Genomic DNA, 21,716 nt, shown 5'->3' on the forward strand with positions numbered 1-21,716 from the left:
AAGATTTCTCAGCTAAACAAAACTAGATCTATCCTATGAGCCAGCTTCAAGATTTCAGGGACTTCCTGAGGGACTCTGAGCCACCATATCACAGAAGTCCAGGCCCATCAACGTTTACTGCACACTGCTCACACACGGCTAAGTTACACAGCCTATCTTGGTGTCCCACACAGAAGAGGGAACTTAAAAACACATAGAATATGTATAGCATGACATTTCCAGGATAGCAAAGAACAAAGGTGTTTGCAAGAAAATGGATGTAACTAGAGATAATCACATTGAGCAAACAAACCTAAACTTGGAAGAACAAAAGTTAATATGTTTTCTTACTCTGGTTGGTAGATTTCACATAGATATGTAAAACTGTTTATACATACATGGTAAAAAAAAAAATAGAGCTGAAACCCTAGGAGGAGAAGGCAACGAAAATGAAGAGGAGGTGGGGTGAGAAGGGGGACATGCTCAATGTATGCTTGTCTGAAAATGCTCTTATGTAACATAGTACTATGCTCAGTGAATATAGACAATGAAATCAATTTAAATAACTTGAAAAAATGCAAGCAACTGAAAAAAAAGTTAGGGCCTTCCCTCCAAGAGACTAGAAATAAAAAGCAAACATTCTTCTTATAACAGTTTGATCTTATTAAAAGATAATAAATAACTTGCCTTGATGTTAATTGAGTAAGATGAAATTCACTACACACTGAACAAGGAGCCCCAGTTTCACAATGAACAGTTCTACTAGGTCAAAAATCTTTGCCACAGCCATTACAACCTCTGCCTCCACAGGAAGTGGTAAGCTACTATAAAACTCCTTGGAGACTAAGCCAAAGCCAGATTTCTGTTCTCGGACTAGTCAGGACGACTGCAGTCTCCGTGTCTTAGGGACACGGGAAGAATGAGGCTCTTTCACAAGTAGCAGCGGCGATGAAAGGAAATTGTGTTCGCCTGAGCCCTGGTTGTCAAGTGCCAGCAGAGGGGAAGCAGGTCTGCGCTTCTCACGGACAAGTGCTTTCCCTTTGAATACGAACAAAGCAAAGCTTCTCATGCTTTCATGGGAAAGCACGGGCCAGATTTGATTCCTGATTTCCTAAGCAAAGGTCATATCTGCTTTATTTCTAGGTCAAGCTATATATTATAAAGATATCTACAACATTTCAATATATTTTTTGAAAAGTCGGGTGTATTTTAACTACAAATTCCAACAAGAGAACCCCATAGCCATGTGGTTAGCTTAGTTTCTATTTTCCCTTAAGCTGTGAAACCAGCTCCTCAAGGACTCTGTTGAGGAATAGGATCTAGCTAGCCCTGCTGAAAGAAACCCTTCGGACACATTCTTCTGTTTGGCAGTGTGTCATCACTAAAGTGACAGCTGGCTCCTCCCTGCAGTCTTTCCTAGAAGGTGAAGGATGTCACACCTCTCCCTTAGCTCTTCTGCAGTGTCAGATGAGAGCCATTAATGGTTATTATAAGAACAGCAGACCATCTGGAAGCAGAATGAAGCTTGGGCTGTGCAAAGACCTGTAATTTCATTCTCTTTGGCCTCTGTGACAGAGTACTGCAGGCTAGCTTTAGGTCCTCAGCTTTCACATATTTCAGCATCATAGAATGTTAACAGTTCATGTTCATCACTAGTAAATCACAAGGCGATGTGGCCAATGGATATGACCTCTAGGGCAGGGAAGAGGGTAGTAACAAAGGGTCTGTCTACAGATAATGGAAGCAGAAGAAAAATTATTACGAGTTATACACACGTGACAAAGCTAATGCCTTTGCCAACATACTATCAAAATAATATAAATGTAAGACTTTGATCCTCATTTTCAGAATTCAGCGACATCAGAAGTCCTGTTTTGGATTACTGTTCCCATACCTTTAAAATGAGCACATTAATGAAGTATTACTAACCCCCTTCTTACTATAAATATTTCTATTCATTAGGCAGTAGAAAGCACTTTGTAGTACAAAATGATCCTAATTAAATGCAATCATTTTACACCTCTTATTGCATCCCTGTAGACTACTTTTTAAAATTACAAAAGTCATTCGGTGTTATGAGTACATGCTCTCTGAGGCCCTCCCTCTCCAGCTCGAAGTTTTAAAGAGATAATGAATGTTTGTTCTCCTGACCTCTTGTTCTTTCTTCTCTTCCAGCCTCAAAGCTGATGGGAAGAGTGCCAGATTCATACACAAAGAACTGACCCTGAGATATTGCTGACCATGTATCAGTAAGCAGCCAACATGAAATTATCACGGATTTTGAAACAAAAATACAAAACTCACAAAAGGAACCTTGACCTAATTGATGGACTATGTGGAGAGAGGCTGGTTAACACAAAATGCCTGATAAGTTTGTTCCCAAACCCCACAGGCATATGTTTCAATTTCCCATCTAGATATTTCAGAGAAATCAATATACAACTTTCCTATGTCCCTGCATCTTAGAAATTCAGAGAAGTGAGAGCCTCTGGCCTTGGGAAGAGAAGACTTCTGGGGCCTCATTAGCAGTGGTGTGGCCAGGGCAGCAACAGATGGCTTTGCAAGGCCTCAGTGACCTGCATAAATCCTGCCAATCAGAAGGGAAACTTTGTATGTTCTAATTTTCTTTAAAGTGCTAAGTAAAAACAGCTTCATAAACATTAAAGAAAAGCCTAGCTGTTCAAAGCCACGTGTATAAGAGAGTACAACCAAATTCCTTTTGAAAAGTATGTGCTCAATCTGTTCCCTAGAGAAACCACTAGAAACTATCTGATTTCTACAAAAGAAACATTCAATTACACTGTTTTATGTCATGATATTTTGGTTTTGAAAATATTTTCTAGACAGAATTCATCTAATTTTTCAACTCTCAAACTTACTTTTAGAGCATGTGTTTACTGTGGTTAATGCAACCATGGAAGCTTTGTAGTGTTTTTCCCTCCACTTGTAAAAGCGAAGACATAAATCCAGCAACATCCACAGGTGGTGGTGATAGCCCGAAATCCAGCAACATCCACAGGTGGTGGTGATGGCCCGGGGAGGGAGGAGGAAGAACCCTGCCTGCCTCTCCTTCAGCAGAAATGCTTTCAGGACTGGGGCTTCATAGGTGACGTCTCAGTCCCCACAGTGTTCCAGTTGTTTCTCCAATAAGAGCCAAATAAATTAGTATCTGGAGAAGCAAGGACTGGAAGTTTCCATCTGATTCGGTAAAGAAAATGCGTGTTGGGTTTAGGCATTTTAGAAAAGTCAAAAAAAAGAGATGCTAGACTGAATATTTTCTCAAATTATTGCTGGTGTAAAAAGAGAAAGTCGAACTCATTTGTATAGCTTTAAAGCAACCCAAGGGGTGGAAATGTGGATGTCTGTGGCAGCCAGCAGCAGGCCCGGCAGAAAGGTCAGGGTAGGTGGGCTGTCAGGGCAGGAGTCCTCTGTGAGTCTCAGGAGAGCTGTTAGGACAAGTGTCTGCTGTGAGTCTCAGGAGAGCTGTCAGGGCAGGTGTCCTGTGAGTCTCAGGTGGGCTGTCAGGGCAGGTGTCCTGTGAGTCTCATGTGGGCTGTCAGGGCAGGTGTCCTGTGAGTCTCAGGAGGGCTGTCAGGGCAGGAGTCCTGTGAGTCTCAGGAGAGCTGTCAGGGCAGGTGTCCTGTGAGTCTCAGGAGGGCTGTCAGGGCAGGTGTCCTGTGAGTCTCAGGTGGGCTGGCAGGGCAGGTGTCCTGTGACTCTCAGGTGGGCTGTCAGGGCAGGTGTCCTGTGAGTCTCAGGTGGGCTGGCAGGGCAGGTGTCCTGTGACTCTCAGGAGGAGCAGCAGTGGTTCTACTTACAGGTAAAGCTTGGTTGGGGCTGCAATGCTCCACCACGTGTATCTGGAATCTGATTTTAAGTAGAGAGCCTCCTTTGCTGCACCTGACAAGCAGGCACTGCAGGGAAGACACAGTTGTGGACCGCACTGTGTGCATGCCCTCAGTCTCATGGTACAGGGGTCCTTTGACTACTAAAAGACTTAGGAAGAAAGCCACTGGGAACGGCCACAGAAGAGGGCCTGCAATGCTTGCTACAGAGTTGATTTTTACCAAATGTTCATCTTATTCTGCTGTTCTCTGGGCTATAGACTCTTCTAATGGAGGAACCACTCAACAGCAAAGAAAGCCACCTGACCATGCCAACAATGGTTACTCCTCCCTAGGCAACATCATTCAGAGTAAAGCCTATTTCTGTTAAGATTTTTTAAGATTTAAGAATCCCAGAAGATTCTCAGCTCACATGTACTTAATGGGAAGCCAGGATGCGGAGGGCTGAGACGGCTCATATATTAAATAAAATCCTACTTCGTCATGTGGCTTTTCCCAATTCCACAGAAACTTTAAAGACGGATGTTTCACTGTGACACTGATGATCACTCTAACAAGGCAGGAAGCAACAGGGGATGAGTCCGGAGGCCCAGGTTCTTCTCTGGACTCCGATGAATGAAAGCGGTATGGCCATGGACTTCATTATCTCGGCTATACCTCCTTCCTGTGACAGTGGAGGTAGCTGCTGCTAAAACATTTCTCACTGGAACAAGGATTTTTTATTAAGAGTTCATGGAACACTAATGTAATCACAATATCCAACTCTTTAAATTACTTGTCTTTTAACAACAGACATTTGTCAGTAACAAGCCAATATTGAGAAATTTTCGGTATGAATACTTATGCATTTCTTAAACTTGCTCTTCAAAAAAATATATTTTTGAAATGTAACTTTAAAAATATGAAAATATCAGTTTTTATTATAAAGACTTTCTCTTTTCATACCAATCTACAATAAGGGCCTAAAAATTAGCTGGGAAACATACAGCATTGTTATGAATAGAAATCAGCTCACACAGAAGTGGTTTGTCAATAATTTTGTCATTGACTTAAGTTGTGTGTGCATAGTCAGAGGACAACTTGGGGGGTCAGTTCTCTCCTTCCATCACGTGGGCTCCAGGGATCCTGCGCCTATTGTCAGGACTGACAGCACATTCCATAACCTGCTGAGCCATCTCACGGCCCTGGAGTGATGTTTTTAAACTCCAGATGAGAAGGGGAACTGTTTACTGACAGTTACAATTCACAGACGTCTAATTCAACTTTCCACCCAAAGCTGGAATAACTGCTTTCTACCCCATGTGGAACGCCCTAGGAAAAGCCCAGCAGCACACGCCATTTCACTGTTTCTCACCCGCCGAGAGCTTAGTGCTCATCTCTTCCCTTCCAGCGTGACTTGAACATCCCACGTCTTCCCTCCGGAGTCACACACAAGCAACACTTTTCTTCCACATGGTAGCTCTTGGGCTATTTGGAAAGGAGGCATTTGAGCTTAGCTCCTGCATTTGCAGCCAATCAGCTCCAGAAGCTCTGCCTCCCTCCTCCCTGGCCCTCCCCACCTCCACTTGTCAATGATCTGACCCTGCTTTCTTTCTTTCCTTCTTCCACAGAGGTGGAGATCCACTGAGTATGAGATTTCAGACACAAGCCTGCCTATGTAGTATTCTCAGGACTACCTCACCTTCCACAGCAGTGCTTCTCGATCTGTGGGTCTCAACCCCTTGAGGTCAAATATCAGCTGTTTACAATTCACAACAGTAGCAAAATTAGTTATGAAGTACCACAAAATAGTTTTATGGTTGGAGGTTGCGACAACATGAGGAACTGTATTAAAGGTTATCAGCATTAGGAAAGTTGAGAACCACTGTTCTAGAGCATTCCCTTCAGTTGTTTTTTTGTTTTTTAAGACAGGGTCTCACTATGTAATCCAGGCTGACCTCAAACTCAAGGAGATCCTCCTGCCTCCACCTCCAGAATTCTGGGATTTTGGACAAGTGTTACCATGCCTGACCAACATTTGCTTCTGGATTCACTCTAGTTGTCAACAACGTAAGTGAATACCCCAAGAATGTGGCAGAACAATCAACTCTGTTATATTCTAAACACTGTATTTCTATTGAGAGAACCAATTCCATTTCCCTGAGTCTCAAACTCTCCCCTAACATTCTTCCTTCCAATGGATCTAATTAGGATTAGGTGTGGGGCAGGGGTGATAGACACACATTTTACTCACATCCATCAAGCGAATGACAACGAGAGAGTTCCCCTGTAACTCCATTGCTTCTCTTAGAGGCTGTTTCTTCCTTGGGGATTTGGTTCCTAGCTTTGGATCTGGATGTAGCATTTTAACTCTATAGTAGATTAAAATACACTACCCTAGAAAAGCATATCCATATCTTCCATGATAAGCCACGGCCTCGATTCATTTTTCTGACCCTTCTGCTTACCACAGAGGAATTACTGTTAACTAGAAGCAAGCAGGGATCCGGCCCAGAGCAACCATCTCATCAGATGAGTTGGGTGCCCCTGAAATGCACTAATACTTGTAGGATTTCCTCTCCTTTCCACATTTCCACTGGTGAAGAAAGATTAATTTTCCCATGTTAGCTATTTAGAACTGTCAGGACCCTACTTTCTATATTTTGTTCATTTTAAGACAAGGTATCAAAAACTCCTAATTCCAGAATTACTGTCACTTATGTCCTCATTTTATATAGGACACACATATGACTGATAACGTAACACCAAATGAAAGTGGCCATGGTTTGTTCACACTGGGTGTAATACAGGCTACCAGTGCATTCAAGTCCCTACTCTGTAAGACAGGCATTGTTGGTGACAAGTAAGGTAAGTGAGGCTTAGGCAAGGAAACCACACTACTCCATTCACAGCAAAAAGCTACTATTGTCTGCAGGAATGCCAATTCTCACCACCCTTCCATGTGTGTTTTTTTTGGGACAGTCTGGAATTGAGTATTTGTGAGATGGTCACCTGAGCTACAGAGGACACAGCATGGCACACCATGTGTCAATGCAAAGAACAGGTGTGGCTATGGCTTTCACATGAAGAGCACACTCTTGGGGGAAACAACCTGAGTGGTCCCTTCGCTCTCTGTGAGATGAAAATAAACATCTCACAACAGCATGGCTGGAATATTAAATAATTGCATGTTTGTAAAGCCATCTATGACAGCTCAAGACACAAAGTTGGTACAGAAGAGACCGGAACTAAGTGTTCTGCATTTTCAAATCCCAATGTGGAGCACACTGCCTCTGCCTCACAACTCCACTGCCACCTTAATTGAATACTAAAAGGAGTGACATTATAGAACAGGAATATCCTTTAAGTAACCTGTCTCAAAAGTGATGACCTTCCAGTGTGTGTGTGTGTATGTATGTTGTGGCATGTGCCTGCCATGGAGCTGTGTGGAGGTCAGAGGACAACTCTACAGAGTCAGTTTTCTCCTCCCACCTTACATGGGTTCTAGGGATTAAACTCAGGTCATCAAGGTTGTGTGGCAAGTGAGTGCTTTTACCTTCTGAGTCCTCAACAGTGATGGCCTTCTTTTTTTTTTTTTTTTTTTTTGGTTTTTTCGAGACAGGGTTTCTCTGTGTAGCTTTGCGCCTTTCCTGGAGCTCACTTGGTAGCCCAGGCTGGCCTCGAACTCACAGAGATCCGCCTGTCTCTGCCTCCCGAGTGCTGGGATTAAAGGCGTGCGCCACCACTGCCTGGCCAGTGATGGCCTTCTTAATTAAAAGGGAAATGCAGTGGTTTAATAAGGAGAAGCAGGCATTCCAGTTGAAGTGTTTTGTTGTTTTATCTTTTGGTGCTGGCCTCAAATCCAGGGTCCTGTGCCTGGTAGGTAAGTGTTCTACCACTAAGACACCACATTCCCAGTTCTCCAGGTGAACTGGAGAAGGCAGGCCTAAGTGTCTCAAAACCAACACTGAGTGGAAAAGTTCATTGTGGAAGAGAAAGGAGAGAGGACATGACTCCCTGACATGAATTCAAAGTTGTAAAGCACAAATATTTATGCCGTGCAATTTGAGCACAAAAGTTCTCCTTGTTCCATGACATTTCTCTCCACAGCTTACCTCAGTTTCCCTGTCAGTAACCAACTCCCCTCACGATGTGGAAGTGAGTGCCAACAAGGATGGCTCTTATTGCTGAGAAGACGAGATTAGTTGCTTGTGTATCTGGTCACTCACTTTCCATATAGGGAACAATCAGCTTATATTTTCCCACTGTTGACCATATCTTTCAGTTTCTAAAATGTCCCTTCAGATGTTGATTTGGCCAAGAGACCAGACTAGGGTCTAAGGAAACAAAAGTCAGTCTCCTGGCCTGTGACTCACCCTTCTTGGATACGCTCATATGGAGCTGACCTTGGACCTCAGGCACTAACACAGATCCCAAATTTAAACTTGGCAGTGTCTAAATTTAAATTTTAACTTGACAGAAAGATACAAATGTATTAAAATGTAGAAAATAAAATATGTCAGGGTTGGGGTGATAGTCCAGCCAGTAAAGTGACCAGGTGTGGTAGTCCCATTTGTAATCCCAGCACTAGGGAGGCAAGACAGACAGATCCCTGGAACTTGCTGGTCAGCCAGACTAGCCTGCTTGGTGTGTTCCAGGTCAGTGAGAAACATATCTCAAAAACCAAGACCATATCTCAAAAACAGCTCCTTGAGGAACAATACTTGAAGTCGATCTCTGACCTCCACACATGCATGCACACATGTGCATATGCATGCATGCATACACAAACAATATATCACATGCATGTGCTTAAATTCAGTCATATTTGCTTCAAATCTCTCAACATTAATTCAGCAATTGTTTGAGTCTCTGATAGGCTAAACATGAAGATAAGAACACAGTAATGAAGCAGTGAATTCACAGTAATGATTTCCTTTTGCTCAACTCCTCAGCCTGGGTCCCTGTGACAGACAGACCTGATGTGACAGTCACAAAGAGCAGCTTGTGCTTTTGGAGGCTTTACACACTCTGTATAGGTCATCTACTTGTTTCTGTAGCTTGTTCTGTCATTCAGGATTGATGGCATCTGTTCACAGTGAAACCTACAATCTAGTTCATTCATCCACAGGCTGCATTTTACCATAGGAATCTAACACATTACTTATTTCCTGATGGATAGTTTAGTTATAATTTTCTGTTATTACAAAAATGATGCTTTATAAAAATCTCTAATACCCATAAGTAAAAGTTTCTATGGGGGAAAATCTAGTTGTGAAACTGCTATGCTGTTTAGGAAATGCATTTTTTAAATTTTTGTGAAACCTACCACACTGCTCTATAATATTTGTGAAATTTGCCGCTGTCTGTTTTTAATCTTTGTCAAGTTCATGGGTAGGAAGTGGTATCAGTTTGCATTTCCACATTACTGCCAGAGTTGTGCGTGTCTTTACACATTTATCAGCATACTACGAAAGCCTCCTCTTCAGTGAGCTGTTATTTCCATGACCATCACCCCATGCTTCTCATGGTTGCTTGTCCTCTTGCTTCAAAGTCATCGTGTGTCCTGCATGCTACCTTTTTGTTATGTTCACTGCAATCCCTTCTAGCTATCCTCATTTTTTAAAGCTTGGCCTATGGTATCTCCTCATCCATGCCAAGCACACCCTACCATTGACCTATAGTCACAGCCTAAACATCATATATTATGTTCTGTGCCAAGAAATTACCCATACCATACCCTCTATTTGCCAATAGTTTTAATGTTTCATTTTTCTTTAGCCTTTTAATGATCTAGAATTCACAGTGTCAGGGGGAGACCTGATTGTCTCAGCACAGTTCCATGTTCTGAACACTACCCTTATTAAGACCAACACCTGCCCATCTTTCCCCTTCTGCTTGCCTCATTTGGTTGTCTATTTGGAACTTTCCATGCCGCTAGAACAAAACCAAGGATGCTCCTTCCTGTGATCCTCATGACCAGAAGTCAGGTCGATTTGTCAACATGCTGGAGATGTCCCCATTCCTGTGCTTCGGCTTGGCCATGGCTGTGGATGTATGCACTTGTCTACCTGCTTCTTACTGGAGGTCTGAGCCATGAAGGCACTTGAAGGCCCTAAGAAAAGTTTCCCAGCAAGCCATTAAAACCACAGAATTTTGTTTCCCAAGTGGCTGCATAAACTAATTCTCACATCTCTACACAATTTGCTTCCAAAGTGTTGAAAAGTAGAAAAGACTAAGTTGGGTCTGTACAGTGCACAAAAATCTAATGTAAACTATTTTTCTATGATGTACATCAAGTCTCAGGAATTTCAAATATCATACATTTTTCACAATACATAAACATGCCACAAATGACTGCAAAGTGTACAGTTTTCAAGATATCCCTTCTGCTAGTGAGCTGGCCTATGTTAACACTTTGTTTAGAAAAGGAGTTTGCTAACACAAAGGTCAAGTACTCAGATTAACTTCTGGAAGGAAAAGTGCTGACAACATTCCTCCGTGAAGACTTTTTTCGTTTTATTTTTGTGAGTCCATTAAAATATTGGACATCTACGTTACACATACACATAATTACAATTTAAAAACCTAAAAGGGGGCTGAAGAGACAGCTTCATAGTTAAAAAGAATGTGTACTACCCCTGCAAAGACTCAAGTCCAGTTGCCAGCATCCACGTCAGGAGGCTCACATCCACTGCAACTCCAGAGGATCCAACGCCCTCTTCTGGGCTCTTTGAGTGACTGCACACATGCATACACCCCTTCCCATCTCCATACACACATACACATAATTTAAATTTTTAAATGAATAAAATCAAATATTGAACGTTCCAAATGGCTAAAGTGACAGTTAAATTTTGGTGCAGTGAATTTTGTTTATTTTTGTTTTTTACTACACTTTCCTGAAACTAATATATTCTTTTTTTTTTTTTTTTTTTTTTTTTTTTGGTTTTTCGAGACAGGGTTTCTCTGTGTAGCTTTGCGCCTTTCCTGGAACTCACTTGGTAGCCCAGGCTGGCCTCGAACTCACAGAGATCCGCCTGGCTCTGCCTCCCAAGTGCTGGGATTAAAGGCGTGCGCCACCACCGCCCGGCCTAATATATTCTTTTGAAATGACTTAAACTAAGGAATCACTATTGCAGGATGTAAGAAGTCTAGAACCAAGTGGGCACGCCCAAATAAATATAATGTTTGCATGTGTACATGCAACACTTGGTTCTACATTCCTCAAAGTAGTGTGTATATTATTTTCTGATACTAAAAGTCCAATTACTACAAAAAAATAATTCTCTGTGAAGAACTCCACCAAATAAAAAGCCAAAAAAAAAAAATGACTCATGAGTAAAAGTATTCTTTAAATATCTCTTCTCTAATGATACATTGTTTGAAAAAAAATGCCCAATTCCTAGTCACACTAACAAGCTTCCCTCTGTCTACAGCATGCCCGTCTCATCCTGCTCTACAGTTTTATCCATAGGGCATCTACCTTCTCATATGCTATTTGTTATAATCTTTATGTAGAGTCCATATTTATCGTATGGTCCACAAACATGAATTGAGATACCTACCATGTGAATAAATATGAAGCAAATAATTATCATAAGTATTTGTCACATAAATGAATTCCAAGGAAATAGCATCTAGTGGAAAACAGTATTAAAGTCATTGAAGGAAATTCAGAATTTCTTTACAAATATGTTAAATCAAGCCAGGTGTGTGGCACATGCTTGGAATCCAAGCACTTGGGAGGTGGTGGCAGGAGGGTCGGGTGTTCAAGGTCACTCCCTCAACTACCTTGTGAGTTTAAGGTCAGCCTGGACTAGTCTGTCTCAAAAATAAAGCAAACAAATACGCTAAGTGCCCCCTTCTCTGCCTCCTTAAAGACACTCTCTGTTTTAGGGAAAAGTCAGTTTGAGAGCTTTTATTTATTTAGGTTTTTCGAGACAGGGTTTCTCTGTGTAGCTTTGCGCCTTTCCTGGAACTCGCTCTGTAGACCAGGCTGGCCTCAAACTCACAGAGATCCGCCTGCCTCTGCCTCCCGAGTGCTGGGATTAAAGGCATGCACCGCCGCCGCCGGGCCTCAGTTTGAGAACTTTTAATGCAATGTTTGTCAAGCAAACAAACTGAATAATTAATATAAATAAACAAACTCCTCATCAGGGTCACGAGAAAAGCAGATAGACACGACACCACAAGCAATGGTCTGGAGAAGACAAGAAACACAGACATGAAGGGAGTTTGAGTCCCCGGTCCACCACTTGTTAGTTACAAATTACAAAATCCAGGTTTCAGGATTCCCCTGCCACTAGCAAGCAGGGCTACTTTAGCACTTGTTTTTACGATTCTGAATTTATAACTAGACTCTTGAGTCTTGGTATCCTCAAACACCGGAAAGCTACAAGTCTGTTTATCAAACAGTATTCTCCGTGTCGTGTGTCTCCTATTGTGGTCTGGAATCAGCAGTAGAGATGGCAGGGGAAATGCTCACTCTTACAGACTGGGTGGTAGAGATTTTTTTTTTTAAAGCAAGCATTAACAAGTTATCAACTAAACAGATGATGCTGGGATGTGTTTCTGTACTAACATACCAAACAAACATGTGGTGTTGTATTTCACAGTTTTAGGGTTGGGGCTAATGACAAACAAGGTGTGTGCGTGTGATGCATTTTACTTGAAAGGGGGTGGATAGAGAGTCAAGCCATGGCAGACTGAGTCACTCTACCAAAAAGTGAAGCGTGAAGCGCTATGTTAGAGGGCAGTGCAGACTTTACCCAGGGACCCAGAAACTTCAGGCTGCATGGTTCAAAGTCATCCCCCCACCAAACCTGTCTTCCACCAGTGCCTTCCATAGTAAACTCACTCCAGCCAGGCTGGGTCCCAGTACTTGCAAACTGCATTTCCAATGATCCCGCCTAGATAACACAGTCTTTCATTCTCCACTTATTTATTCTTCAATGTCTCGCCTATTTTCATTAGCTCTAAACTGATAGACAAGAGAAGCAATGCATTCTTTCTCTATAACACACAAATCCAATTATTTGCTATGCTTAGATTTAGTAACTGAAGGAATGAGGATGCATTGGGAAAGGCAGAGATGGAAGAAATATTCTTGAGTAGAGTGTTTTTAGGGGCTAAGGCCTTAGGCTAAGCACCATTAAGAAGCTCAAGTCAGGCAATTTGATGTGGGTGGTTGAGCAAATAGCTATGGCTTAATCTGATTACAGGAGGCTCTTTGGATTGCCTAAAGCTGTTATTCAAATCCATGGCAGTTTTAGAAAAGCAGGCACTTTGCTATGACATGAGAGCCTTTACAGGGAGAATCATCACTCAGTAAGAAAATGGTTTTTTTTAAATGCACATGCAAGCTGTGTTTCAGGTTTTCCTCTTTCATCAATTACTTGAATAGAATTTTTGTAGCCTCAGGGATCTGAGGATGAGCCAATGAAACCTTCCCACATTTTCATTCTTCTGGGGTGGGGGCTTGGGAAATCCTGAATGTTAAATTTAACATCCATCCTCATAGGGATGTAAGGTTCTTTTTAAATGTAAATGTGTTTAAATTAATCAAGACAGTTGAAAACCTCTCTAATTCATGCATACAGGAAGTCACAGCTGTAAAGACAGCTGTAAAGTTGGAGATGCCCAAGCTTCAGTAAGCAATCACTGTCTACCCATCTGAGCTCGTCTTCACTATGTATTCCATTCTAGAGATGAGAATGCTGAGCTTCACATGGCTAAACAACTTGGGGGACACAGAGACCGAGGAACTGAACCCAAGAGTATGGAACTGAAGAGAGGATTTTTAAAAACTAATGAAAACTAGTGAAAAGAATCAACATGTTATTAGCTAAGCCCCATGTCCAGATGCTCAGAGCCTTGGATTGGAGAGTAACTAGGTTAACCTTCCTACAGAATGCCTCTTTCTCACACAACTACCCTTCTCTACCTCCTTCAAAATCTTACCTACATCTTACTCTCAAGTTTAGCACTCGTCCAAACCTGGCCTGATTCATCTCTCCCTGTCACAAAGCCCACAACTGTCCACGTTAAAGCATTCACTGAACTATCCTAGCATGAACTAGGCTCTGTGAAGACACAGCCTTGTCCACAAAGTACTCCCAGGATGACATTTCTCAAATCCTTTACCTTCTGTCGCCTTACTGGACATTTCCTCTGCCTGTGAGGCTCTAGTCAGCTCTACACATTGTCTTCCCACACACCAAAACCGACTCAGTCACAGTCCAGGTGAATCCCACCCAACTCCTTGAGGCACACACTGAACATTTTTACAACAAGTACCCCTCTTGGTTTCAGCTCCAGAGCACTAGGTTTCAAATTTGTGTGCACTTGATTCCTGGCATGCAGATCCCAGGCTCTTCCCTCAGGAGACAGACATTTGTAGGTTTCTTTGAAACCAGTTTTAAAAGAGTAAGTTACTCAATACAGAGAGCAGATTTTATTTTTTCAAAGAAGAGCAAACTATTCATTCCAAAGTCTGCACTGAGGACTGTTGTCCCAAAGGCTTGTTCTGCCATAGGAGGCAAGTGCTGATAAGATTAAGAGTTCTCTGCAGAAAGTCCTAACCCAGGGACTTTTCCACTCCCTTTTTAAATTGGAAGAGGAAAGAAACTTAGGAGCCAGTTAACCTAATTTGCAAAATGAACTTGACATCGTCTAGCAACAGTGGCAGAACTTTTCAAGTGGCTGGTGGCTGAGCCTACAACTATTTAACGAGAAACATGGCTCACAAAAGTTACTAGTTGTGGCTGCTTTGTGCTTGGCATTTGAAACAAACTTCAGGCTGTAAATTGCAAAATGACTTGTGATGAATGCCATTTCTTTTTAGGAGTCAGAACACACAAAAAAGGCCAGAAGGGGGCTGAGTGTATTGACGATACAAAGGAATCACAACTGCTCAGCCTCTGGAGTAGGATGTGAAAGAACCCCCTGGAACAGTTAGGATGGGGTGCCCTAGCGGCATTTCTCCAGAGCTAAATCTGCCCTCCCGCTCAAGCTGAATTCACCACTGACTTACCAAGGGCTATGGAATCTGACTTCTAAGCCAAGAAATCCATGGGTCTGAGTGTTCTCCCTCGGGCAGTTTAAGGAAGGCGCTAAGAACAGGAGCAGGGGGGATCAGGCACACAAGATGCTTCTTTTTCCGGACACAGAGAGGAAAGCCAGCTGAAGTGAATGCTGAAAACAGCTTGCTAGTCATGGTGTGCACATCTCTTATCCCAGCACTCAGGAGGCTGAGGTAGAGTGGTAAGTTCCAGGCCAGCCTGGCTTATAAAGTGAGATCCTATCTCAAAACAGAACAGAACTGAACTGAACAAACAGTGTTTCTGCAATACAGACACATTCATCTTTAAAGGTGCAAGTTAATTTAAATCTAACTCCTTAGTGTGATGGCCAATAAGTGTTCTGACCCTGTCAACTAAATAAGGGTTTCCAAGTAGTCCTAATACCTACAGAATTCAAAGATCTCACAAATCAAGTTCTGCCTAAACACATGAAAGATACAATATAATTACATATTTAAAGCACTGCAATTAAAACCAAATGATAAACTCTTAAGACATAAAATATGCAAAGCTGCTGTTGTTATTTCTGGTGGTCTTAATATTATAGGCATTCTAATCAAACCAGAGACTACCTGACGTTTGAAAGCTACTCATCTACTATATGGGTGCTCCTGTTATATAAGTAACACTTGTATGTTCCGGATCTTGTATATATGAAATGAAACTTTAATGTTTACATATTTAATATTTAAATGTGTGTGTATGTATGCACACATATTCAGGTTGACTATCAAACATTTTGAGTACTGACATAATGCCACAGTAGAATATTCCATACCTGACCTCATGCTACAGTCAAAACATAAGTATATTAAAATGTGTAAAAGAGCCGGGGGGTGGTGGCTCACGCCTTTAATCCCAGCACTCGGGAGGCAGAGGCAGGCGGATCTCTATGAGTTCCAGGCCAGCCTGGACTACCAAGTGAGTCCCAGGAAAGGCGCAAAGCTACACAGAGAAACTCTGTCTCGAAACCCCCCCCCAAAAAAAAATGTGTAAAAGAGCCTTTAGGTTGTATACAAGATGTGTTATGAAAAATAAATAAATTCTGTGTTTAGAATTACCTTGCTCAAGATATGTCATTGTGTTAGGATTTGTGTTTACAAATACTTCAAAATCTTGAGAAAAAAAAAAAAACCTAAAATCCAAGCTACCTCTGTTAAGAAGCATTTCAGAGAATGTTCAGCCTGCATAGGCATCCATATGCGTATCCATGTGTGTAACTCATGGGGTGGAAACTACACGGGAAAGTTACTTGCTTTATCGTTCTGTGTATAAAAATGGGACCATACTGACATTAAATATTGACTTTTTATAAATGTGTAAGAAGGTCCACTCATATTGGCTAGTGGATAAGGCACTATGGAGGAATGAAAAAGGTACCTCTGCATGTGACCTTGAACAAATTATCTTCTTTGACACTCAATTTTCTTACCTATGATGTAAGCTTAGTGTTGTAGGATTCACTTTCTTATGAGGGAAACTTCAAAATAGTATGTATAAAAATGCACTGAAAACCATCTAATGTTTTAGCTATAGTAAAGCCTAATTACGTTTAAATGAGTACAAATATTAAATATTCACTAATACAAAATAGTATTGCTATACTTGCAGCATGGGCAGGGGCTCATGTCATTCTAGGGATGCACACTGAGAATATGCTCCCTCCCACGTTTGGAGTCAGAGTCTGTCACTGAATCTGGAGCTTTCCAATGCAGCTAGATTGGCTGGACAGCAAGCCCATGGATCTTCTTGTCTCTGCCCCCTCAGTACTAAGATTACAATGTTCTGCACCATGCCTAGCTTTGGATTGTTGGTTTCTATGTGGTGCCAGGAATCTGGATTCAAGTCCTCTTGCTGACCCAGCATCTCTTTACTGACCACTATCTCCCCTGCCGACAGTGTATTTAAGTTATAATTAAATGGCCAACTACCACAAATATATGTGAAGTGAAAAGCTACCAGAAAATTCATAGATCACAGCTTTGTCTATATTAAGAAAATATTCATTTTTAATTTCAGTAAAAAAAGTAACACTATAAATTTCATTACGTATAAATAAGAATATAACCTGGCCTCTTTTACAAAGTACATTATTAGATACAATTACTGAAATGCATGTTTTAGTTTCAGGAAGAATTTATGATTAGATTTTGTTTTTTAAAGTAATAGTATGATCACAAATATGACTGTGAAATGCAAATGCAGCTCCAGGATGATACATAGATGATAGCTTATTAAATACAACACAGGCACAGGCCTGGCTGCCCTTTGGTAAAGCAAATGTTGCTGAATGCTATTGCATGCCACTGGCTGGAGGAATGTACTGTGTTTCTGCAAAGCAAATGATTATTCCTCAATAGACCCTTACAGATAATGGAGGAAAAGCAGTGTGGTGGGAATCAGGAGTTCTGGCCTTCACATGCTCAACCTACAATAATGTTTCATGCCTATGATATGCTAGCATCATCCCTAGGAGGATCACCTAATAGTGAACATTAGTTCACTATTACTGAACACAGACAACATCTGTCCTCTGGAAGTTTGAATTCAGTAAGAGACACAAAGACAAAAGACACCATTAGTAAGTATAGGATTAGAAGGGGCCACGAGCACTTGAGTGGACTGTTAGTAGTTGTACTGAGGTGTATATGGAGAAGATAGGCAGGCTCCGCTTTCAGCAGCATGCTTATAGATCTAATCACAGTGGTGGAAGAAGACAGATCCACGACTCTGCAGGGAAGAGCCCTGGCTGGGTCCCATCTGATGTTAACAAAATAATCATATGCAAAAGATTAACCCCACTTAGCAAGTTGGTAAACAGTGTGTCAGAGTGACCTGCCCGAGGGACAGAACCAGTGGCCATCCAGCCAGCACTGAAGCCGGGTTTCCTGACCACCTGTCCAGTGTCCTGTGTCTGTGTTGTGCCTTCTCTGCTTCCCACCAGCATCACTCAGTGGGAGGTCACCACTGTCATGGTCGTCACTATTAATAATTGGAGCCACTGATTTCTCTTGAAAGATTAAATGAAGCTCATGTTCAAAATAAAGTTATAAAAATGTTTTTCAGGATCAGTTTTACTTTTTTTCTTTCTGTGGCTTATTTTCCTTTTCTTTTCTTGGATGGATCACTTTAATACCAGGCTGTTACTTAAAGTAATTATGACTCTTTGGATATTAGAAATGAACTACAAAATAGAAACCATTCTGATTTACCATGAGAAAGAACTGAGAGAAGAATAGGGAGATGTGGAGCCCAATGATTCAATAACATCATTTCTCAGTAGAGGCAAGACATTAAAAATCAAGAGACCGGGAAAAACAAAAACAGAAACCTTGTAGGAAGGACAAACATGGCAGAAAGATTAGAGGTGAGGAAAACACTAAAAATGAAAACATTTCAAACAAAAACCTGAGAATATTGGACAAAAAACAACATGAAAGAAAAGACTGGACCAAGAATCAGATTTCTGACACAGTCACCTAGAGAGCTGGTGGAATTACCAGCAGCCCGAGCGCAGGCTGAAAGGTGAGCACCTTTCCTTGCCTCGTGCTGGGTCTAAGGTGGCAGCGAGGCTCTCACGAGTGGAAAGGGTCTCAGAGATAAGAGATGAATTTGACGTGCCTGCTGTCGAGAGCTGTTTGTCCAGTGTAATGACTTCCAAAGCATGACCAACTAAAGCCCCAACAGCCACCCTGAACTGGAATGAGCTGTGAGTATAAACACACTAGAATGTTGAAAAAAAAATTGGAGGTTTCTTTGTTTCAGATAGAATTTCCTTTTATAGCCTAGGGAAGCCTTGAATTCACAATCCTTCTACCCCAGTCTCCTAAATGTTGTGATTACAAGAATGCACCACCATGCCCAGGACACACTGAAGATTTTGTGTGAAAAGGATGTGTAAAATTCCTTAGCTTATGTATTGGTTGCAAGTGAATGTAACACTCGCCTAGAGTGGGTTAAATGTTAAAATTGCTTTCCAGAGTCTCTTTTTCAAATGTGCCTACCAGAAATTCAAAGTCACATATATCCTTTATGTTATATTTCTATTAGATATAATGGACTCATAAAGTACATGATCTTATTTATTCCTCCCCCAAACCTTATAATATTGTATCTTGAGACAGTCACTATTGCTCTGGCTGGTCCTATGGCTAACCCAGGTTGATCTCAATCTCCAGGCCCTCCTACTTCAGTCCCCCCACACACTAGAATTACATGTATGCACTTCAATGTCCTGCCATAGTATCACTTTTTATGGAAGAAAATCCTGAGGTCACATAGTTAAATGTGAGGCTGAGATTCAAACTTATGACATCAGATCACATCAACTTCAAAACAAGTCATGCTCTCAAGTCACTAAATGGTTAGATATTAGATTTTAAATGGTGAAAGTAACAATTCATTAGAATGGTTCCTTGTCAGACTTAGTGATGACCTAATCTTATTACTCATAATTGAAAACAAAAATAGGTAAATGTGTGACTTCTGAAGTATGATGAATTACCAACAATGTTCACACAGTTTCACTTTCTTAGGCTAACAAGTCTCCACTGCAACTTCTTTCCTTGGTGAATACCTAACTCCCAACAATTCCACACCCCCCACCAAAGAAATTAAGTGGACCACAACTAATTGTTCAGCAGAGGAAAAACATCATTGACATAACCCTGAACAGAAGGAAGGTCCCTGTTTTCTGAACACAACTAAAATACATGATACAGATAGACTTAACACATTTCCAGCAATTTTTCAGACCACAGTCTTTGAACCTCCCAAACTGAAATGCATTTCATTCAACCCTTTACCAAAGAATTAAAATGTTGAGCTTACCCAGCTGGATAACTTAAAAATACATTGTGCCTGGTATAGTGGCTTCATCCTGTAATCCTAGCACTCAGGAGGTAGAGGCAGGAGGATTGAGATCTTGAAGCTAGCCAGAACTAAGAGATTCTGTCTCAAAAAAAAAAAAAAAAAAAAAAGAGTTCAAGAAAGAAAATCTTATTTTCTTATTTTTTGCTATAATCCTAACAGTAAAATCTCCTGCGATAAAAATTGAAATAAAAAGTGAAATATAATTAATTTATGTTTAGTTCACTGGTTTTAATTTCAAAAACAAAGCTTTAATTTCTATCTGGACAAGACAAGCTGAGGACCACCAGGTGTACAATCTTAACTCCATCATTTTCAAATCTTCCATGGCAATGCATTGACAGTTTGTCTCTGATTATAATAAACACACTTCTCTAGACCAATAACAGACCGCTGGCATAAATTTACACTGTGCAAATGGGAAGAAAAGAAACTGGAATAGTATTTTTTGCCATTAGACTAGTTAGCAGAGACATCTTTGACTCGGTTGTAGAAGCGTCTATCAACTGGCCCACTTACTTACGAACCCATCCCCCACCCTTTCCCCCTCTCTGCCCCAATTCTCAAAAGTGACACTGCTTGATTTGGACACAGATTTGAAAATGCTTATTGAAAAGGAGCTCAACCGATGCAGAACAAAATTGTAAGACTTTTCCTCGACGTTGGCTCTTTTAAGTCAATGCCCATTGACTGCTTTATTGAGTTAAATATTCATGGAAGCTTTCCCTAACTAAAATCTCTTGGTTTACTTTGGAACAAAGATTCCGGGATGGGGTGAGGGTGGAGGCGGGGGAGACAGAGAGCCAGTTAGCGCTAAAAAATGCTCTGTCCACTCGAATGTCAGGAGACTGGAGTGGCAGAGGAAGCATGAGGTGGCCACCAATATTCTGATCAGTGAGTCCCTCCTGTCCGAGAGTAGAGTGTGTCACCGTCCTACACGGCACTTGAGATTCTCATCACCTCTGTCAAGTGTTCAGTTCTTGTAGTGATTCACTCCAAGGACACTGCTGTCTCCCACTTAGCATAGCACAAAGTACTTTCCTTTGCTGTTTTTTTTTTTTAAATAAATGAAACATGTCACGCACTGTGGACAAAGACTGCTCACCAAAATTTGCATTTTGGCGATGGAGACATTCAATACACTAAATAAAGAAACAGATTATAGCATGCTGATTAATAGAGAAAACAAAATGAAGGAGGTAGGGAGAATAAGAAAGTGACGGCTGGGCTGGAATTTTAGTGCTAAGACATTCAATCAAGTAGAGAGGGTGTGGAAGGAGGGGGGCAATCTAGGGCTGCCTGGTGTCAGCTAGGGCAAGAAAAGCGACAGGCGCTTCACGAATTTAGCAAGCCCTGAAGTGGAGGCGACAAGACAAAAGACCAATGAAGACAAATGCGGATTTGAAGACAATCGCAGGACTGGCGGGCTTCTTTTCTTTAGCGGGGAGGTGGTTTATTTATTTAATTTTTTGAGACAGGGTGTCTCACCGTGGCCCAGGCTGGCCTCGAACTCGCGGCAATCCTCCTGCCTCAGCTCCTCCCCGTGGGCTGGGGACCGCTGCCCGCCCCAGGACCGGCTCCCTCGGAGCCCAGCAGCACCCACGTCTCCGCCTTTGTGCCCGGGCGCCTGGCTCCGCGATCGGGGGGAGACCCTCGGCGAGCGGCTCGGGGAGAGCGTTGGGCCCCGGCTGCAGCGCCGACACGCCCCCGCGCCCCGTTACCCGCCGGCGCCCCGGGCGGGGGGCCCCGCGCCCGCACACCGCGGCCCCAACGTCCGCCGCCCGCCCGCCGGGGACGAGGCGCGCGGCCCCACTCACTCACTCACTCACTCACCATGGCCGCGCGGCCGCGATGCGCTGTCCAGGGTAGCCGCCTTCCTCTGCGCCGCGCCGCGCGCCGCCCGCGCTAGTCACTCGCCCCCGCCCCCGCGCGCCGCCCGCCTCCCCGCCCCCCTCGGGCG

The 21,716-nt window shown here is 42.3% G+C and overlaps 1 protein-coding gene across 4 annotated transcripts in view; it reads right to left on the reverse strand.

Moving 5' to 3' along the window:
• The window catches only part of Elovl2 (ELOVL fatty acid elongase 2), a 45,172-nt gene extending 23,456 nt beyond the window's left edge, over nt 1-21,716 (reverse strand). The window contains exon 1 of one of the 4 annotated variants that reach the window (XM_076573221.1): nt 21,590-21,716. In XM_076573221.1, coding sequence (XP_076429336.1) covers nt 21,590-21,592 — 3 coding nt within the window. In that variant the 5' untranslated portion in view covers nt 21,593-21,716. Of the gene's footprint in view, nt 1-5,178; nt 5,292-19,717; nt 20,178-21,244; nt 21,495-21,589 lie in introns of those variants that run through there. The other 3 variants (XM_006972802.4, XM_076573220.1, XM_076573222.1) reach the window with 3 other exon arrangements.

The sequence above is a fragment of the Peromyscus maniculatus genome, chromosome 5 (assembly GCF_049852395.1).
Source record: "Peromyscus maniculatus bairdii isolate BWxNUB_F1_BW_parent chromosome 5, HU_Pman_BW_mat_3.1, whole genome shotgun sequence".
NCBI classification, from domain to species: domain Eukaryota; kingdom Metazoa; phylum Chordata; class Mammalia; order Rodentia; family Cricetidae; genus Peromyscus; species Peromyscus maniculatus.